General features: G+C 37.1%; 5 protein-coding genes across 9 annotated transcripts in view; 1 reads left to right on the top strand and 4 right to left on the bottom strand.

Annotated features, from left to right (window-relative positions):
• The window catches only part of LOC111596275 (stathmin), an 89,487-nt gene extending 86,367 nt beyond the window's left edge, over positions 1 to 3,120 (bottom strand). Inside the window, exons 1-2 of the mRNA XM_023310418.2 lie at positions 2,932 to 3,120; positions 1,994 to 2,074 (exon numbers count right to left, since the gene is read on the bottom strand). Of these exons, the coding sequence (XP_023166186.1) occupies positions 1,994 to 2,021 (28 nt within the window). The 5' untranslated portion in view covers positions 2,022 to 2,074; positions 2,932 to 3,120. The remainder of the gene's footprint in view (positions 1 to 1,993; positions 2,075 to 2,931) is intronic.
• Positions 3,121 to 4,761: 1,641 nt separating this feature from the next.
• On the bottom strand, positions 4,762 to 6,299 carry LOC111596265 (speckle-type POZ protein-like). The gene is made up of 3 exons (XM_023310403.2): positions 5,831 to 6,299; positions 5,582 to 5,776; positions 4,762 to 4,883 (listed from the first exon to the last, which is right to left on the bottom strand). Exons 1-3 carry the CDS (start codon positions 6,297 to 6,299, stop codon positions 4,762 to 4,764), a joined length of 786 nt encoding a protein of 261 aa, XP_023166171.2.
• On the bottom strand, positions 5,316 to 10,713 carry LOC111596262. 3 transcript variants are annotated; one of them, XM_030224643.1, is made up of 9 exons: positions 10,418 to 10,713; positions 9,551 to 9,691; positions 8,660 to 9,490; positions 7,922 to 8,603; positions 7,125 to 7,854; positions 7,014 to 7,063; positions 6,630 to 6,661; positions 5,831 to 6,567; positions 5,316 to 5,776 (listed from the first exon to the last, which is right to left on the bottom strand). In XM_030224643.1, the coding sequence occupies exons 1-5, from the start codon at positions 10,598 to 10,600 to the stop codon at positions 7,550 to 7,552; spliced, it is 2,142 nt and encodes a 713-aa protein (XP_030080503.1). In that variant the 5' UTR covers positions 10,601 to 10,713; the 3' UTR covers positions 5,316 to 5,776; positions 5,831 to 6,567; positions 6,630 to 6,661; positions 7,014 to 7,063; positions 7,125 to 7,549. The 3 variants fall into 3 exon arrangements, with proteins under 3 accessions (XP_030080503.1, XP_030080504.1, XP_023166166.2); XM_030224644.1 differs by having other exon boundaries at positions 7,130 to 7,854; XM_023310398.2 differs by having other exon boundaries at positions 7,014 to 7,854.
• A 2,815-nt stretch (positions 10,714 to 13,528) lies between these two features.
• On the bottom strand, positions 13,529 to 18,417 carry LOC111596264. Of its 3 annotated transcripts, none has more exons than XM_023310400.2 (5): positions 18,312 to 18,417; positions 14,753 to 15,077; positions 14,161 to 14,540; positions 14,029 to 14,102; positions 13,529 to 13,954 (listed from the first exon to the last, which is right to left on the bottom strand). In XM_023310400.2, exons 2-5 carry the CDS (start codon positions 14,932 to 14,934, stop codon positions 13,598 to 13,600), a joined length of 993 nt encoding a protein of 330 aa, XP_023166168.1. In that variant the 5' UTR covers positions 14,935 to 15,077; positions 18,312 to 18,417; the 3' UTR covers positions 13,529 to 13,597. The 3 variants fall into 3 exon arrangements, with proteins under 3 accessions (XP_023166168.1, XP_023166169.1, XP_023166170.1); XM_023310401.2 differs by having other exon boundaries at positions 14,753 to 14,998; XM_023310402.2 differs by lacking the exon at positions 18,312 to 18,417 and adding an exon at positions 18,080 to 18,294 and having other exon boundaries at positions 14,753 to 14,936.
• Positions 15,341 to 17,605, top strand: LOC111596263 (prolactin regulatory element-binding protein). Its single transcript, XM_023310399.2, has 4 exons — positions 15,341 to 15,841; positions 15,979 to 16,923; positions 16,988 to 17,150; positions 17,209 to 17,605. The coding sequence occupies exons 1-4, from the start codon at positions 15,701 to 15,703 to the stop codon at positions 17,292 to 17,294; spliced, it is 1,335 nt and encodes a 444-aa protein (XP_023166167.1). The 5' UTR covers positions 15,341 to 15,700; the 3' UTR covers positions 17,295 to 17,605.
• Positions 18,418 to 18,664: the final 247 nt, after the last annotated feature.

Below are 18,664 nucleotides of genomic sequence, written 5' to 3'. Positions count from 1 at the left end.
TGCAACTGCCAGACGACACTGGCTAAGTGGAAGTTCATGGTGAGGTTGTGCGGCTGTGTGGCTGGGGGGTGTAGGTGTGGGTGTCTGAAGTAAGTTTGGGTTACGTATTTTGACCCGGTAGCGGAACTGTCAGCAAAGATTTGCATGCCATTAGACCCAACAGGCAGCTAACGAGCACGTCGAGTGCATTAACTGCAAGTGCAACAACCGTCAGCAACAGGCAATAGTTAACAAGCAACAATAAATGCCAGACACTTTACAAAGTCAGCCACATAACATTTTGAATACCCAAAAAAGGGCGTCTTCGTCAAGTAGCGCCACAAATACTCGTAGGCAGGGGTGTCGGCAACCAAGTGGGGTTCGACAGGTGGGTACTATACAATTTTGAGATGACGTTGAAGATAAAACTAGTTTTAGCTTTTTCTTTAACTAACTAAAATTGTTCGTATATACAAATAAACAAAATAAAAATAATACAATAAAGATGTTAAAGATACCAGTAGATCTTCGGTAATATAGCTTATACTAGATAGACATAAGTAAAGGTATACCTGTAATATAATTAAAGGATATAATAAATGACAACACTCATGCTTATTCATATAGTATAGAGGCCAAATATCAAGACAGAGAGATATATCTTAATTACATATATACAATATCCAATATTTATCTACAATTACTAGTAGATAATATTTTAAAGGGTATCTGAACTGACGTGTGTATTACTAATTTCTTTGTTATTTCTGTTTATCGTCTATAATAATCTAAGAGACGCTGTAAACAGTTGAGTCATGTAGTTCACTCCTATTCAGTAGAAATTAGATAATACTTAAGTTATCTGACTATAGATACTACGTCATCTTTTCGACTGCTTTCAGCTAAACGAAGCAGCACTCAGCAGAAACTTCCATGATGATAAAAACGCCTTTGGCATCGAATCTGTGCATTTACTTATATATCCATACAATATATTCAATGCAAGGTAGAGCTGGGAGCGTAAGGCGTAGAGCGCAGTGCAGGAAGGCTGCATAGATAATAATGCGGAGACAAGCCAAGCGAGAGGCAACGACGTCCTAAACACTTCACGTCATTTCCAATAAACTTGTCACAATAGCACGGCCGGTGGCCGTCGGTGGGGGGATGACTGTATGAGTGCTCTTTTTTCCCAGATACAGTTGCAACTTTACGCAAGCGAGCAGACGCTTTAGAGATATTTGTGCAGTTTGTTGTTGTCGTGTATCCGTTGAATGCGCATTCAACGCATTTAGGCTACAATAGCGCGTAATCTATGCCACTCGACTTGCAACAAACAGCAAGAGCAGTAGCAGCGGCAGTTGCAGCAACTACAACTGCAACTGCGGCGCCATCGTTTTGCATAGCATTTTGCATCCAGCAGATACTTTTACCGCACAACAACACAATGCAGCTTAATGCCAAAAAGTGCACAGCGCATGAATTTCATTTTATTTGCCTTGCATTTTTATGATTGCTATGCAAATGCAGCCCAGTCCTCGGCTAGCTAAAAACTAAAACAAGAAAGCGCCGTTATTTGTGGAGTAGTATAGCTTAAAATACCCTATATTAAAGTTATGTAAATTCAGATTCATTACAGATAAGCACAGCTCATATGATGCTGAAGGCACTTCTATCTTAGTGTAAATTCCTAGTTACAATTCTCCTGGAACGCATATGCCCTGTGCTAGAGTATTCTATTGTTGAACTCCCATCTGCAACGCAACGAGGCGTGGCATCTTTTGTTCCGCCCACACTATAAAAGAGCAGCACAAGATGCAAAAAAGAAAACAAAATCGAATAGCGAACTTGTTGTGGGATTCAAAACAATTGTTGTTCAGCTCGCACTAAGAAATCACAAAACGTAAACAACAACAAAAATAAAGAATCTCAACTAAAGCCGGTCAAAGGAAAATTCATAATACGGCGCACACTTTCAAGAAGTGTGGAAAATATGAAAAGCAAGTGAAGAACTTACCTTCGTTGTTAACGGTAGTGGTCTCCATTTTAGTTTTTGTTGTTTGGGAATTAGACGAAAATATAAGAGAAAGACTTGTTACTGTAAATGAAAATAAATTGAAAAGCAAACAAAACAAATAATTAAAATAAATAATTTGTAAAAAATATTTAAGCTATATATATTTGAAGATTTGAGCACTAAAAGTAAGCAATATATCGTTTTAACTTATTTGTCCCACTTCGCAGTTCGCAAAATTGAATGCTCTCTACCTATATATGTTTACTTTTTTAAGTCACAATAGAAGTTCCAATAATTAGAGTTCTTTTAATTTTACATTAAGTTAATACTAATTAAACAAATTAATAAATCAATAAACATATATGAATATATATATATTTTTTAATATAATATATTAAAATATATATTAATTAAACACCCCTCGTTAAGCACATACGCTACTCCGTTACAAAAACTGCCCACAGTGTCAAGCGAATGCATAAAACGTTCGAGAGAGACGCCCTTGCAGGGGAAAAAAAACTGCGCAAGGAACAGAACATCGGCAAACAAAGAGTAATGCCAATAAGAAGAGTGACAGGCCGTAACAGCGGCAGCTATAACAAGCACTCGCTCATTACTATAAAATAAGAGCAAAAGCAACAACATCGAAAAGAACTGCACTGAAAATTGGAAGCAACAAAGCGTGGGCCAAAAAGGAAAAGGAAAAAGCAGCGCCTGCTGTCAGGGGCAACGACAGCAAAACCAACAACAAAAACATTGAATTGTAAAGAGCTGCAAAGTTATTGGCGTCGGCGTTTTGCAGCTGTAATTGTTGTTGTTGCTGTTGCTAATGCAATTGCGCAGCAGCAGCAGCAGAGAAAAAGGGACTGCAACGAACCGGATAAAACTTTTTCCAGTTTCCAATTGCTGCTTTTTTCTTTCCTTTTTTTTGTACTTACCAGATTTATTAAATACAAATATTCACAGAGTATCCCACGTACACCTTAATAAGACATCCAAAATAAAATAACTACTTTATTAGTTCACTTTAACACAAACTAAATGTATTGAACAGCACTTTTTTATCTACTTGCACTCTTTGAACTTTATTTTATTACGGCGCACAGCGCAATGTAACGATCGTGTTGGCGCAACTCTAACGACTGAGCGACTGAGGCGCCCACCAGGCTGCTTTGTAGTCGATCGCAGGAGAAGCGGCACAATGGGAAACTTTCAGTAAATATATGATGAAAGTAAAGTCACTCACTCAAACTCGTACTCATACTCATACTCCAACTGACTGCAAAAACTAAGAAATACAATTTTAAGCATAGAAGAACTAGATAGCAAATAATAATTATTATTTAATATGTGTATATATGAATGTTCGTTGCATATCAAAACTAACAATTTGATTATACTTCAATTGCCCACAGTGCGACATTGACAGCTGTGCTCTTTACCTTTTTTCCGCAAGGGAAGCTGCTCTAGGCGGTTTTGCTTGCTTGCATATGTAAGTGCGAGTGAGATAACAATTGTGACACTTTCTTGTTGTTCGCCACAAACGGTTAAAATTCAAAAAGCATTTTAAAGTAAAAACGGTTGTTAGGTAAACCGGTACATGGCGCTCTTAGGGTCAAACGAATGCAAAGAGGCAGAGAGAGAGCAAGTATGGTGTTGAGCATTATTTTTGGCGACGTTGAAAAATATCCCACAGCTCAATTGGGGTATTTCCTTTGTATGCTGTTTCGTTGTTGTTGTTTTAATGAAATCATCCGCTTAGATTAGACTCGCATTGGAGAAAATAACAAATAGGTAGGTCGGTATTTGAGGGAGTGAATGAGCAAGAAGAATCATGCGACTTCTTTGTTACTAGCTTATCTTTTCATGAAGCAATGTCTGATGTAAGGCTATAAATCAATATGTAGCAAAGTGCGTATAGACTAAAGATAACTGTTGTTTCTATACTTACATATATGTCGACAGTGTAAGTGCACTGAACTCAAAAGCATTAAGACTTAATAAGCTGAGACCCACGCTAAAAAAAAATAAAAAAAAAAAAACAAATTAAAAATAAAAAAAAACAAAAATAAAGTGCCAGCGAAATTTTCCACCTACACGCCCAACGCTCAATTAATTTACCTTTCTTCTTTCTCATTAGATTCGAGAGGTCACCGCAGTTGAAATTTACTGCAGCCACATAGTGTGTGTGTGTGTATGCCTGCACTTAAGTATATGTGTATGTTTGTATGTAAGTAGTCTGTTAGACAAATAAAATTGAGATCACATAAAAAGTGAAATTTGATCGAATCGCTGTAAAACTTGAAATTGCGCATACGCACAGCAACCCCAAAAGGGGGAGGGAGGTGGCAGCTTTTAAACATGTTTAGGTGCGTAGACAGACGTTATCTCGCTATAGAGCGCCAAAACAAATTGCGCGACAATTTTCATTTTCACTTGGCCATCATAAAAAAATCATGCGTTCAATTTGCATTTGTTTTTTCTTTCTTATTTATTAATTGTCCGCTGTCCGCTGGCGCCGTCAACGCAATTGTGATTGCGTGAGAGAGGGAGAGAGAGCGCGATACCAATTGAGACGGGAGTTAAGCTTTGCTTTGTTCGCCCCGTTTCACCTTATGCGGCGGAACAAAAGCAGAAAGCAAAGCGCCGCTTGAAACAAAGATGCTGCCTGCAGCTGATTCACAATCAAGCAACACAACGACAACAACAACAAGGAAGAATGGTAGGCAATAAAAACAGTAATTGACATACAATGTGTGCTGCTGGCATTAAAAATTGCCACCCGAGATCAGCGGCTTCTGCGCCTTATTTGGCACTGGTTCAAGGCGAAGCTGTTGCAGCGTGTTCCATCCGGGTTTTGAGAAGTTCTGATTGGAGCTTGTGTAGGTAGCTGAGCAAGCAGAATATAAGCACTCTATACTCTCTCAAGAGAGTACATTTTGCACTCACACACAATCAAGCACGCATGAATGTGTGTGTAAACCCTTAATAAAGATGTGAATGAGTGCATTAGTTTGCGCGTGCCATATCAACAGAGCGGGAGAGAGAAGGACAAAAAGTTCAGTTAGAAAGGGACAGAACTATTTGTGTTTGAAAATAAAGATTTAAAATTCGAAAGCAAGAAATGCGAATAATATAAATAATAATTATAATAAAATATAAAAATATATAATTAATAATTATAAAAAAAATTTATTTATATTTATAATTGAATATAATTGAAAGAAATGTCACATTTTTAATTTTAAGAATAATGAATATTATACAATCAAATAATATAATACAATATATATAATGATTTCATATTAATTTCTCATCCACATTTCTCGCAAGAATATTTACTGTAATTTGCTTTATCTGGATTCACTAAGAACCGATGGCCACCAACGAGTACAAAATTATCGCTTACCAAGCGAGAATTATGCCGGGACAATTCACGCCAGCCACCAGTTTTTTTCACTGCATCCATATACTTGTTTATAAAATCAATGGTACGGCCTTTCAGTTGAAGTGCATCGTACTTATCGGCTAAGACAAATGTTGCAGCTGCATTGTCTGTGCAAAGTTTCGTAAACAGAGATTTCTCACACAAAGCTTTCAGTTTGGCCAGTTTGAACTTATGAGCCGCCTCCAACAGTTGCTTGTCGTGCTTGTCCAGATTGGTCACTTCGTCGGTGTAGATGAAACGAACTAATGCCATCATGATCTTTGCATCCATATCGTTAAGGATCACACAATCCTGTGGTTCCTTTTGAAACATCGCCTCAAAGAACTGGCTGCGAGCTAAACGAAGAATTACATTTATGTCTGAGTTTTTCGATCGTAAGATCAGCTCACCTGATAAAATATTCTTATGTGCATATATCTTATGCCCATTCGACATTAGCTTAACGTCACTGAACTGTTCATTGTTGAAAAGCTTACCAAAGTCTTCAGCTACTTTGTTTTCGGGCACTTTGATGGGATTCGCTGTGCCACAGGTGCAAACGGTATCTGTGAGCAATCGAATTTGACAACAAATTGTCAACTGATCGTTGGGTAAATAATCTTTCTCCGCGTCGAAGAGTTTGCTGCAATATATGAAGGGCTCAAAGCAAATCGGTTTATTACTGATCACTTTACACAATTTTCTTTGTTCCGTTTCCTCGTGATTCATTATTGAGCAGATGATCTTTGCCTGCTCAAAAAAGTACTCATTCCTGTCTAAGGTCAGCTTAAAATAATCGGGTGCATTATCCTCCTTCCTGATGAGTTCCAGCTTCAATCGCCATTTCAATTTATTACTTTTCTCCGTGGGGAATTGCATGGATTCCCAGTTATCTTGGAGTTGCCATGCCTCTCCGAAGCTTTCAATGGTCCAGGTATGGTTAAATTTTACAATTTTTGGCTCAACATTTGACCAATCGTCCGATTCGCATTCAAAGTCGATAGGGATCACACGACAACTAAACATTTTCCAGATATTTCGACTTTTCTTTTGTGCAATATTATTATTAAATAACATTCAATATTTTTAGCTACTCTGCAGTAGGTATAACTTCGGAGACCTTTTGCCTTTTAAACTGTGCAAGTACCTAATGGAGAGTGGAAGTTGCTTCATATAAAGATAAGTTAAATGCATTTGTAATATACGCACCTCCAATTCAGATAAGAACTTAGGAGAAGTCTCTATGAAATAGAAGTATATTTAGAATATGTTTTAAACGGTTTTTTAAATACGAAAAAATATTAATTTTATTTACTATACTAACTTAAATCAAATTTGTATTCTATCTAGAATTTACGCTTACTTATACAATTGTTTGTAAACATATTTTAATAAGAAATTATTAGAAATTTTATATTCAATAAATAATATAATTTATTTGATAAGTAAAATATTTAGAAAACGTCAAAATTTAATAATCCTTGTGAATACTGCAATAAATAGTCGTTGATAATATAAGTTCCTAATTTTAAGCTGCATTCATTAAAAGATTTTAGTAACAAAATTTAAGCTAACTTGACTTAAGTCTCTTACAGTTGCCCATTGCATTCCCAGTTGGACATAGCTGATTCCAATCAGAAGTGCTAGTGAAGGGAGTACACAAATAATTTAGACACTGTCAAACATATTGTTACGTGAACTAACTTTACTTTCATTTCAGTTATTTATAAAGCTGGATCGACTGCTGCCTGTTGCAACTGATATCATCTGTACAATTATTAAGATTAAAGCAGATTCGGTCAAGGCAATTGCAAAAATTTCCGTCACTGGCAGCGAACGCTTGCATTCAGTTGTCATCGATAGCCACCGATAAGTGCAGCGTATTGCCATTCACAGATCTGCGCAATATCATCCACAGTTGTGTTTGAATGGGATTTTGTGCATTAATTAATGCCAAAACGTTATCACCCGGCAGCTTTGCACTATTCAGAAACCGCCTTCCAATAATATTACGTGCAATTTGACTCCTTTGCATAAAATTGATTTCCAGTTTGCATAAAATCAAATAAAGAGCATTAGAAAAAATCGCTCATCTTATATTTTGTTAACCAATTATTAACTTGCATTGCTCAAAAATTATAGTTAGCCTTTAGTAGGATTAGTTTTTCTACTGAGTAGTCAGCTAGATCGGTTATTGGATTATATCTGTTAGTATACAGGTCTGACAAGCCTCCTTCAAGAGTCGAAGTTAAAGGCGTATTGTATTTGCGTGCTAAGTCTTGCAATAGAGGATACTTTTCGAGCGCCTCAAATGTGGTTCCTGGATCTTTAAGATAACTCAGAAGCTGTGCTTCAGCATCCTCCAATAACTTCGTAGCAGCTGGCAGAGGCGAAGGTTGCGACATATCCAAATCGCTTGTCTCACAAACATCATCTGCTTAATAGAATATCTTAATTAATATATATATACATAATAAAGAGTATATATAATTCATATTTACCCATTTCATCGAATTCATAGAAATCGTCCTTGCGCGTTATATAAGCCGCTTCCATAGCACTTTGACAGACATTCTCGGTGGCCTTCGCATGCCGCACAGCCTCAGCAATAACTATTTGATGTATTTCCTTCGCGCTGCGCTGTTCGAGTGCCGAAACCTTGGCCAAGACATTAAACCAACGCATTTTTATACCAGGACACAGAACAGATGCAATAATTGCACTGTTTGCATCTTCAGCCAGTAGAATATAGTCAGAGAATCGTTGCTTCAGTTTTAACTGTAGCTCAAATGCCAAAGTTTTCAAGTCGCTGAGTTCTAAGGCATCCGAGACTCTTTTCAGCTTAACGCAAAGCGATGTCAAGGCGGGTATTAGACAGCCATAATATAAATTGCTTTCCATGCGCAGAAACTCAATGGTCGTTGCTATGGGCGACATTAGAATACGATATTCGTCCAGATATTGCAAATCACTCACTGAGAAGCAGGAGTTATGCAAAGCCAAACGACTGCAGAGCTCAGCTAGTCTGTCCTTATGCAGCAATAGACAGCAAATGCTATCGTATATGGAGAACCAACGATTTCTCGAGGGACATACCAAAGCATCGTCCAAGACTGTGGCAACGATCTGAGCCGATTGAGTACAAAAACATTTACGCCACAATGCACTACATTTGGCCATAATCTAAATAAATAAAAGAGAATTTAAACAATTTATACTTCGATTTTTGCCTTACATACCTTCAAGTGACGCTCCTTTAAGTTCTTATCCTTAGAGAGCAATTCCAAAAAATCTGTAGAGGCTAAAAGATTTAGTATTTCGCCCGTACACTGTATTCGATTTGGTAAGGCATCGCAGATGAGTTCCCTTAACTCCTTATGAGCCTCGTAGCTGCTTTCATCTTCAACGATTGTATCTCTTCTTAAATCTATGCCAAATTCTTGAAAGGCTATTGTGCAATTTGTATCATTGTTTGTAATTGCTCCCACAATTTTTAAATTATTAAATTCGTAGTCATCGTTAATTTTACTAATCATCTCCAATATTTGAGCATGATCACCAGAAAATCTCCTGCAGGCCAGGGCAACTGAGTGCCTTTGATACTTTTTATCCAGCCAATGACAACTGTATCCAAAATACTTGCACTCGCTGCTATTTGAGCAAATATCTGTGGTGATGCAAACATATTTCTGGCTGGCAAGCAGCTTCTTAATATTGCCAAGCATTTGCTCAAAGCGCTCATCCAAGCGACTTTTCAATTTCGCATGGCTCATCACACGCAAATTGGTATTCTTGAACAGATTGCGAAAGCTGAGTGTCTCAACTGTCGTTAAGGGCAATGCATTATCTATTATATAGCACATTACGCGCTGCTCGAATGAGTCATTCTGCTGCTCTTCCGGTGTCTCTGGACCGTATTTGGATCCAACGAAGGCAGCATGAATTTTCGAATGCCTCACGCGCAAATGTTTGATGAAATTCGAGGTGACCGTGAGAAAGCCTTTGATGCGGGTTTGACAGGCATTGCAGGTGGCACTTATTGCACCCGGCTTGGCACTAGGTTCCTTTATCTACAACACACAGAGATTTTAACAGGAATAAATATTTTGTCTATTTATACTCCTACTTACTCTTTCAATATTGCCAAAATATCGAAAGACATCTGGCAACTTCGTATCCCTTTCCAACGTATTTTGTGTATTTCTTTTGCCCAGTCGCTGCAATGATGGGGCTTTTCGCCTATCCAGTTCCATATCGAATTCGGACATAAGCTGAAAATTGAATAAGGTTAAAATTTAAATAGAATTGAAGAGAATCCTAAAAGCTTTGCGGCATTAATAATTAAAAGTAATTAAGCAATTAAGCGAATTAACTTAATTTAAAATTCAGTTAGTAATTAGTGTTAGTATATAATATAAGTGAGGGTCACCTAAAGCATTCGAAACGTCAACATCAAGTTAAATGAAGAGAGAATAGAAAAAGTAAAAATAATAATTTTACGAGCATATATAACAAAAAAAATAAAACAGTAAAATATACAATTTCAACTAAGCAAAAAAAATCTTTAATTAATAAATTAAAATTTTTAAAACAAAATAAAAATAATTTAATCTTTTAAATTTATTACGAAAATATATGTATATAAATGATTTTAAGTAAGCAAAACACAATACTTTTTTTTTGCATTACAATAATAATTTTTAAAATTAATATGTACAAATTTTATAATTTTAAATGGAAAAAAAGATTTCTTTTTATTTATATTAATATATATATTTTTTTTATTTACATTAATATATATAAAAATATCTATTACATATATTTTTTTTGTAAGCAGTTCATTTTCATAAGCTTGAAAACTTTTCTGACCACCCTCGTAACTACTTAGGTAATTACTTGAAAAGTAATTAAATTTTTTCTATATGTATTTTTTTCCACTGGCAGCGCTTGCTTAGACCTACTTTTTGGAATGGTTAAAACTATGATCAATGACTTACCTCTGTTCCTTCGGAGCTCGTGTCAAGCTGCTCCTTTGATATTTGCCAGTTGCAAATCCTGTCCTGCTGTTGCTCTGTTCTGTTTCTTGTCTGCGGCCAATTCAATTGCTCCGTTGCGAACTGCAGGTCCACCGTTTCGAGCTTGATGCTGTTCGCATCTATCACTTGACTAATGTTAAACATTGTTGTTCGACTTTAAAATTGTTTACAAATATATATTTCTAAGCCTAGCATTTGTAGTTAGTTTTAAATATATAAACAAGTCCTCAGCAAATAGTAATTAACTATTGCTGACGTGGGCATGCCAACTTGCTAAGAACTGAATAATTTGTGTTGGGTGCTGTGAATGGCAATGATTGTAAGAGGAAGAAGTGGTTTGGTGGGCGCCAATGTTAGAATTTAAATTTGATAAATTGTAGAGCGCGCAAATTTTGATAAAGCAGTTGTACAAAAGTTGATCACATATTTTATGAATTATTAATGTGAAATTTTATAAGTACAGTTACAATTACATATTTGTATTTGATATGTATAGATATTTTGTCAACTTACCACGGTATTTAAGAGAAATGGCATTGCAATAGGCTTAGAGTTCTCTGTAGGCGTCGAAACATATCAATTGATTTTGGTTTGAAATACACTTGAGCTGCTTTACTTGAATATCCGCAGAGTTTCCAGCTATTCCATTTACCATCCTGCGAAAAAAAATAAACAAAATATTAATTATTTATATTTTAGCTGCTTTAGGTGAACGTTTTAGTTGTAAACTCTCATCTTGATATCTCATATTGAGAAACCATACAACATCCAATCGACTAGCTATACGCTTTCACAATACATTTACGAATATGTACACAAATTTATTAATAGTATAATTCAATAAACACTAACTTAATAATATTATTGCATAATACTTATACTATTTCTTAAAACATTTTAAAGCCTCGAGTTTTTTCAATTCAATCTCCTCCATCCTTTTGAAATGTTGCAGCATAACATTTGTCTGCTCTGCCATTGTGGAGCGTATGGCATCGAGGCTATCCGCAACGCGTGTCATTAACGCATTCTGAGCTCCACACAGCTCCTCTAGACTATCAGTGTATCGACTGCGTTTTCGACTTCTGACCGCGAGATCTTCATCTAAATCGGTAGACTGTTCACGTTTGGCTTTGTTCGGACTATCTTTACTTGCTTTCTTGGACTGGTCATGGCCTGTTGTGCTTTGTTGCTCACCTACATCTACAATTTCATACGATCCGCACAATTGTGCCAGACTTTCGTCTTCAGTCCTGGATTGGAAGCTGGTTGCGTCGCTAAATGAATTACGACGTTCTGGTTTGACATTTGATTTATCTTCCTGTTCGCTGGGACAACCAAAGGACTTGCCGCAGCGAACAACCTCCACCTTATCATAGAATCCACACAGCTGAGCAATTGTTTCCTCTGCAGGTGTTAAGACAACATGCTGATCCTTCTTAATTTGCAACAGTTTCTTCTTAATGGATATCTTCCAATCCGACCAGACCTGTAAAATAAATTTTTATTTATGAATGCATTTATTTCTAATATGATGTATCAAAGACCTTTTTCCATGAGGAAACATTCTTGAAGGGAGGTCCTTCGGCGTTCAGATCGACTGCCAAGCTACACCATTTGGCATCCACAACAAAGCGTTCGCCTTTAAAGAGTCCTTTGGCAATATCCTGATGTTTAGTCATAAAGGCTATTAATATATTGCCCTGTTCTCGATTTTTGTGCGTGCGCCTGAAATGCGAAGGAGTTAATTAAATAAGATCGTAAATTCGAAACGTTAACTTACATTTTGATAGTTATTTTTTGTGTTTATAACAATTTTATTTTTGTTTTCAGTGTTGCACATGGTAAAAAAAATATTTTTTTATATTAAATATTTTATTTCTTTTAACAAATCACAATTTCTTTACAACTTTATTTTTTACTTACAGCAGTTCATTAGTAGTTGTTATTATTATATTTTTATAGAAAATTGATTGTTTATTAAAATTTTCAGTGCGTTTTGCAACACTGTTTATGCAACAATTTTTTTTGCCGGTTGCCACCCTTAAACAATTTTAAAGGCGGCATCAAATTGACGTTCACCGGTACGTCAAATGTAAATAGAAAATAATTTGATAGAAAATACACAATTTAAACTAACAAATTGGCTTTATCTCTGGCGCTCTTTGACTAATTCTTGGGAAATTTCAAATTCACAAAAATTGGCAACAATTTATGTAGTGCAAAATTGTGAGAATGGCTAATTGAAGCTAAATATAAAGGCATTATGAGATAAACTATAATGGATAAACAGATCAAATATGCTTATAGATATGTAATTGATTCAAGTTCACTCACTTTTTTGGAAAATCCTGTTCAATGCGTGTCTTCTTGGACGGTGTCTCCATTTCCTCATTGCTCTCATAATCTGTGCTCATTTCCTGTTCAATTTTGATGGGTCCAATATCAAGATGCGGCGCTGCTGCCAGTGGATCATCTTCATTTTGCTCGCAATCCACATGCGACATTATCTTTCGGGCTTCTGCAACGCTTGTCATTCTATGTTTTTAACAGCTGAACTTTTTTACTAACTGACTAAAATTATGCTTTGTGGTCGCCTTGTTTTTGTCAGCTAACTCAGAAATGCAATACTGCAATTTCAGCCTGTGTGCAGCTCCGATAACCTGTTTCCATTATCGATAACATAATCAGCTGTGGCTGTAACAGAGGCAGAGTAAACAAAATCTTTAAACATGTAATTCAAATTTTTCCCGTTTCTTATTTATGTTTTTAAAAGTCGATATATTATACTATATTTAGATTGATTCAATCTGGTATAAAATTTTATATCTGCATAATTAGAAATGAAATGATTATTGAAAAATATATAAGCACTTTAAGTATTATAAAAAACGTCTGCCTGGCAAATTTGCAAGCCATTGTATTCAGATGAGAATCAATATAAGCCTCAATTAAAGCAGCAAGCTGTCGCATAGCTAATATACAACATGATATAATAAACAGCACTTTGGATAAAAATAATAAAAGCAATGTTTTTAAAACTTAATCTAAACTACACAGTACAGTTTATTTGCCTTATATTTAAATGTACATTTCAGTTTCGTGCAGCCACATATAAAGTCTTCTTGTTTGTTTCATATATAACTAGTTAAATATATGTCTGTTTTGCTCTTGTTTGGCTTTTTTCTGTTTTATTTCGAGTTCCAAGAGTTCAATACGCAGCTTACGTTCTCTAGCCTCGTCCTCCAGTTTGCTGCGCCTCTCACGCATTTCCATATCGTGTTTTTCCTGCGCGCGTTCATTCTCACATCTACAGAAATCTTGCTGTAGCTGCAGCAGCTTTAATTTCTCCTCATCCAAACTTGATTTGTGACTAGGAATTTTATCGGGCAGTTTATTTTTGAGAACTGGAAGCCGTACGGTTGTATTAGCCGTATTACTCGTTGCCCACTTCGAACTCGTGCTCGTCAGATCATCCTCCGATACGGTTATATCATTAGTCTAGAAGATGAACAGGCATTAAGTTTTGAGTATATCCACATAGACTATACTGCATTCAAATTGAATGAGCTTACATCCTGATCTCCTGCTACGAAATTATATATCATATCCTCATCGCCCTCAAAGCTCTGCTCATTTTCCAGCTGACCTGTGGAACGCATTTCCTTTTCAAATTCCTTTATAAATAATGAAGATTTACTACTTACAGCCATCAGTCTCCATGGCTTTTTTCAAGCACAGTGCCGCATCCCCGATCATGGCTACAATTTTTTCTGAAACAGTTGAAACTATGGGCGTAATGGGCTCCCCTCCCACGCGCTGACTGTGCGCTCGCTCCTTGGCCAGCTCCACTTTCGCTCTGCGTTTCATATGCAGATATTTGTCTCTCAGTTGTCGCCATTCCCGTAAGACTCCGGTCTTCGCCACAAAATTATTTGTTAGCTCTGCCCAGACTTCTTCCTTGTGCTTCCACGTAAATGCATCCGATTTCTTGTTGTTCAACACATCGTTTCGCTCCTCGACAAGCTCCACCAGGGTTAGCTCCTCCTCCGGCGAGAAGTTTTTACCACGTTTTTTTATTTTTTCACTGAATTTTTGAATTTATTTATTTAATTTTAGATCACAACTATTTTTGATAAAAAAGAATTTAAAGAACGCGCCTAAATGAAACTTTCTTCTTTTTACTATAGTGTTTGAACGGGAAAAGATTCCCGCTCTTTAAAACAGCTGTCGATCGACTGCTATGTTTGGCACTGCATATCCTCGTAACTTGACTTTCATTTGTTTAATTTAACTTACGTCTTTGGCTCTAGCTGTTCGGATATTCGACTTTTCTTCGCCGGCGTCTCTGGCTCCTCGTTGCTCTCATCATCTGAACTGGAGTCCTGCTCAATTTTTATGGGACCGATTTCCATATCAGTTGCTATCAGGGGATCATTTGTTTTCGCCAACTTTTGACGAACTTTTGTTATGCTAGTCATTGCTTTAATTATACATATATATTTTTGCTTGCGAGCACGAAACAGGCAAATCTAAACTGCAATACTGCAATTTCTCTTTGGCTGTGAGAATTCGATAGGCTTCCGATAAAAAAACAGCTGTTTCTGTTTAAATAACAGAAGTGCTATCACTTATACAAATTATAAATATATTATATATTTTAAAAATTAATATTTCCAATGAGTTAGTTTTATCTTAAATTGCTCAGTATTACTTTTCCTTTTAAATTAATAAAATATTAATGCAATGCTCAAATTACTATTTCTCTGTGTGAACGCAAAAACAGCTGTTTGCTGTTGTAAGCAATGCTATGCAATGACAGGTGTGTAGAGCTGTTAAACGATTCAGTTGCTTGCGCCACTGTTAAAAGACTCAGTATTGCTCAATTCTACTATCTGTCTGTTACGACTTATCGTTGTGAGTGTCAAACAGCTGCGCTGCTCAGTGAATGTCGGAATCGGGTCAAGTGTACGTGGATTTTAGACAGACTTTCACGGCACAGCGACACGACAAACAAATTACAAAATAACCAATATAAATAGTGTAAATAGTAAACAATATACCATAGCAATTTAGGATATGAAAGCAAACGTTTGAAACCAACAAAATTAAAATAAACATATACAAATACATATACTCTACAATACAATAAATGCGCCTGACTCAGAGCTACTGATAAAAAAAAACGAAAAAGCAAAGGCAAAGGCAAAAGAAAAAGCAAGCATAATTAATTATTAATTATTGATAATGGCACCAACACGCAGGCCCAGCGATGGGTTATTGGCGCGAGTCAATTTTCCACTCTACGCTGTCGATATGCTGACCAGCCGTCACATTCTGGTTGCCGGTGGAGGCGGCTCAAGTAAAACAGGCGTCGCGAATGGCTTTGTAAGTGTGTCAAATTTACTTGAAATAGGTCAACAGTAACGTACAATGCAGTTCATAATTATAGTACGATGTGTTGGCAACACTCTCTATACTTGGTAATGTAAGCTAATATTTGAAATGTTTTGTTTTCGTTTTAGGAAATCTATGAGCTGTATCACAATGGCAGCCATTTTTGTGCGGAGGAAGTGCTCCGCCATGAGACGGGCGCCAATGTGGTAATGAATTTTGCTGTACGCAATAGCGGACGACGTGCTTATCTCTGTGCCGGCCAGGAAGCGCATTGTCAAATGTATTATGTGCAGCCGCGCATTGAATCAGAGGATGATGCGGACCGGGATAGGAAGCCAGCGCCGGTGGAACGTCCGCACGAGAATGGTGTACGTCAGCGTGGCGCTGCACATTCTGGCGTCGAGGCGCTGCCCAATGGCCATAATAACAGACAACCACCAAGCAACAATAGCAATCAGGATATACTTAGCAAGCTCCACCGTCTGCGTTTCGATATTCAGGCAGCTGACGTGGTGCAAACGGATTTCCTCAGAAGCGCCGAGCCATTGCAGCGCGTTGTGCGCATCAGTGGCAATGGGCAGCTGATGGCAACCGGTGGCACCGATGGCCAACTGCGGATCTGGACCTTTCCACAGATACAGCTAATCACGGAACTGGCGGCTCATACCAAGGAAATCGACGATTTAGACTTCAGCCCCGATTCCAAATACATTGTGAGCATTTCAAAGGATGCCCAGGGTATTGTGTGGGATCTGAGCACAGGCAAGCAACAGTATAAGCTGCAATGGCAAACACCAGAAGGTGCCAAATACTTATTCAAGCGCTGTCGCTATGGCACTGTAGAGGCACACAAGGATAACTACAGGCTCTACACCATAGCCAATCCGCTGGGCAAGGTGGGTAAACAGCGCGGCTATCTACAGCAATGGGATTGCACGAGTGGGCAATTGCGTGCAGCAGTGCCCATCGATGAGAGTTTGTCCTCGCTCGCTGTACGAGACGATGGACGATTCGTGGCCGTTGGCACCATGTTCTCTGGCAGCGTATCCATGTACATAGCCTTTAGTCTGCAGGTGAGTGCGGCATGGCCATTGCTTGTAGTTGCAGCAATTGATTGTTTTCTTATAACGGTTACAGCGCGTGCTGCACATTCCTCATGCTCACTCGATGTTTGTGACCGGACTGCAATTTCTACCCATTACCAACGAGGAGGGTCCGCCCATATCGAGCGATACGGAAGCAGCAGTGCTATCCATATCCGTCGACAATAAAGTGTGCATACACAGTCTGCCGCAGCGGCGTAAGTTACCCACACATAAACGATGTACCCAATATACTCATTAATCTTTCATTTGCAGGCACGATTCCCGCCTGGCTTGCCATTGTCTTTATGATTGTGATGATATTTGCGGTGTTTGTGTTCTGCTCGTACATTGGCATTTGAAGACTGTCTGACTGCCTGCCTGACTGGTGGTCGACCAGTTAAATCAATTTGCATTATTAGTTCATAAACAATGTTTAGTTTTGTAATAGACCCCATGCCCCCATTCCCATCCCCATCTCCTCCCCCTCAACACCTCACTGAATATTATTTTAAGTGTATAGTTGTTTTTTGTGCCGGCTGCCTTATCTCTTGTACACTCCTCTCAAAGTAATTTTCGTTATTGTATCATAATTTTGCTTCAACTATCTCAAATTTGCCGTTGTAGTTAATATGTATATACATATATATGTATATGGCAGTAACGTGTTTACAAACGAATTGATAATTAATTATATAATAAAAAAAATAATAATAAAACAGGTGAATGCAGTTATATAGCAATAAATGGAATATTCATAACGAAATAGTTTGTACATTTACTTATAAATAAATTAAATTGTTTGCTTTGTAAATCATGTTGAATATTTTAAAATTATTTATATTTTTAACATGGCGCGCGCACTTTACAATGGGCCACTTAACACTTCACACCACTGTTAAACTTATTGCTCTGTTCTAATTGGCAGGGCACATTTTACTCAACTGTTCATATTTTAACATGTGCGCGCTCTCGCCAATCGCTTTTTATTTAACATACACCTCACTGTAAAATATATTGCTTACATTTCACAATCCTGAACGCGCTTAGGTTACAATTTTGAAATTTTTGAAACATGCTCTTAAAATTGAAACTTACGACATACATTGATTAGTAATTTTAGTGTTCTCAATAATTTTAAATTTACCTTCCTAGTTTGCCGCATCTAGCAAATAGATTTTAATTTCAATATTTACTAAGCGCCTGTTAATTAACAGTTCCATAACAAAACGTATCACTGACATTCAACAGCACGTTTGGCGGCGCGCTTTTTGGTTAGCATTTCACATTGTCTGTCCGCGCTAAGATTACATTTCCTATGACTAAAGCATGCAACCTACACGTTTGCAAAATTACATTGAACATTGGTTGCCTAATACCTTCATATATATATGTTAGGCACTGTATTTTCACAATCATTCTACATGGTTAATTCATTTTTTTATCTTCCGCGCGCGCACGTTATAATACCCAATTTGACTAAAAGTGCTGTAATCTGAAACTGCCATTCAGCCAATTCGTTGACACGTTTACTCGAATTGCAAAGCTTAAATTCGCCGTTGTGTTTGCCGCCACTTTCAAATAGACTTAAATTCTCCATGTTTAATTTTTAGGCAATTTATTTTTTTTTGCTTGTAATATTTCATGCTACAATTTATAACTATATGTATATTACTTAGCGTTTACAAAAAATTATTTATGGCGCACACTAAATATGCGGTTTACATCGACT

The sequence above is a fragment of the Drosophila hydei genome, unplaced genomic scaffold (genome assembly GCF_003285905.1).
Source record: "Drosophila hydei strain 15085-1641.00,03,60 unplaced genomic scaffold, DhydRS2 tig00008116-arrow-pilon, whole genome shotgun sequence".
Taxonomy (NCBI): Eukaryota; Metazoa; Arthropoda; class Insecta; order Diptera; family Drosophilidae; genus Drosophila; species Drosophila hydei.
The sequence above is the reverse complement of the archived record's forward strand: the minus strand, read 5'-3'. Positions and strand labels throughout refer to the sequence as shown.